Source organism: Priapulus caudatus, unplaced genomic scaffold (assembly GCF_000485595.1).
Source record: "Priapulus caudatus unplaced genomic scaffold, Priapulus_caudatus-5.0.1 Scaffold694, whole genome shotgun sequence".
Classification (NCBI taxonomy): domain Eukaryota; kingdom Metazoa; phylum Priapulida; class Priapulimorpha; order Priapulimorphida; family Priapulidae; genus Priapulus; species Priapulus caudatus.
Window position 1 is genome coordinate 17,334 of NW_014577755.1, and position 1,005 is coordinate 18,338.

Genomic DNA, 1,005 nt, shown 5'->3' on the forward strand with positions numbered 1-1,005 from the left:
GTACTCCTACTCTCTCTCTCTCTCTCCCCTACTCTACTCTCTCTACTCCTACTCTCTCTCTCTCTACTCTCTCCCTACTACTCTATCTCAGTACTCCCTACTCTCTCTCTACTCTCTCCCCACTACTCTCTCTCCCCACTACTCTCTCTCTACTCTCTCTCTCTCTACTCTCTCTCTCTACTCTCTCTCTACTCTATCCCTACTACTCTCTCTACTCTCCCTACTCTCTCTCTACTCGCTCTCCCCACGGCATCATGTGATGTCTCCTACATGCGATTCATCATCACGTTGGCTTACATGCAGGGTCCCAGGAACAGGGAAAAATTCCACCCCTACCCCCTAGAAACAGCTGTCAAGTGTGTGGCAAGATGTGTGGGTCGTCGTCTAGGATTTATAAGTCATCTGAGAATGCACAGAGAATAATTCTAGTAATTCTAGACAATCATACTCGCTTGCGAGTGATTCCGTAGATAGGTTTTCACTGCCTGCTTCGATTCCCATAGACTTTGTTTCACCAACTAATGAACTTACGTTATAATATGCTCACACGTATAATTAATTAGTTGCTAACGAGTTGACTTGATCGTCTCCGCAGCAGCAGCACTGGGATGGTGTTGAGCACGGTGGCTGGAACGGCTCTGTCTCCGCCGCGGCACGCACGCACAGACACGGGCACGGACATCACACGCGCAAATCCGCAGTGTACCGCTACACGGTGCGGGAACAGGAGTATGAGGCGGATGCCAAGCCTAGCCACGCCTTCCTCGACATACACCACCAGGTAAGATCACCACCAGCTTCTCACACGATCATCACCACACATACATGCCCCTGACTAAAGCTGGGGTTACACTACCGACTTTATGTTGTCAAATTGGTGAATTGGACCAACATCTCAACTATACATCCGACAATCGGCAGTGTAAACGAAGAAGCCGCGCGACCAACCGATCGATAGCAACTAGTTGGGAGATTAGAACATGTTTTATTCTCGCAAACTCGGTA

At 49.1% G+C, this 1,005-nt stretch overlaps 1 protein-coding gene across 1 annotated transcript in view; it reads left to right on the plus strand.

Annotated features, from left to right (window-relative positions):
- LOC106812857 overlaps nt 1–1,005 on the plus strand; it is a 31,511-nt gene that overhangs the window by 10,009 nt on the left and 20,497 nt on the right. Inside the window, exon 10 of the mRNA XM_014816845.1 lies at nt 596–781. Within this exon, the coding sequence (XP_014672331.1) occupies nt 596–781 (186 nt within the window). The remainder of the gene's footprint in view (nt 1–595; nt 782–1,005) is intronic.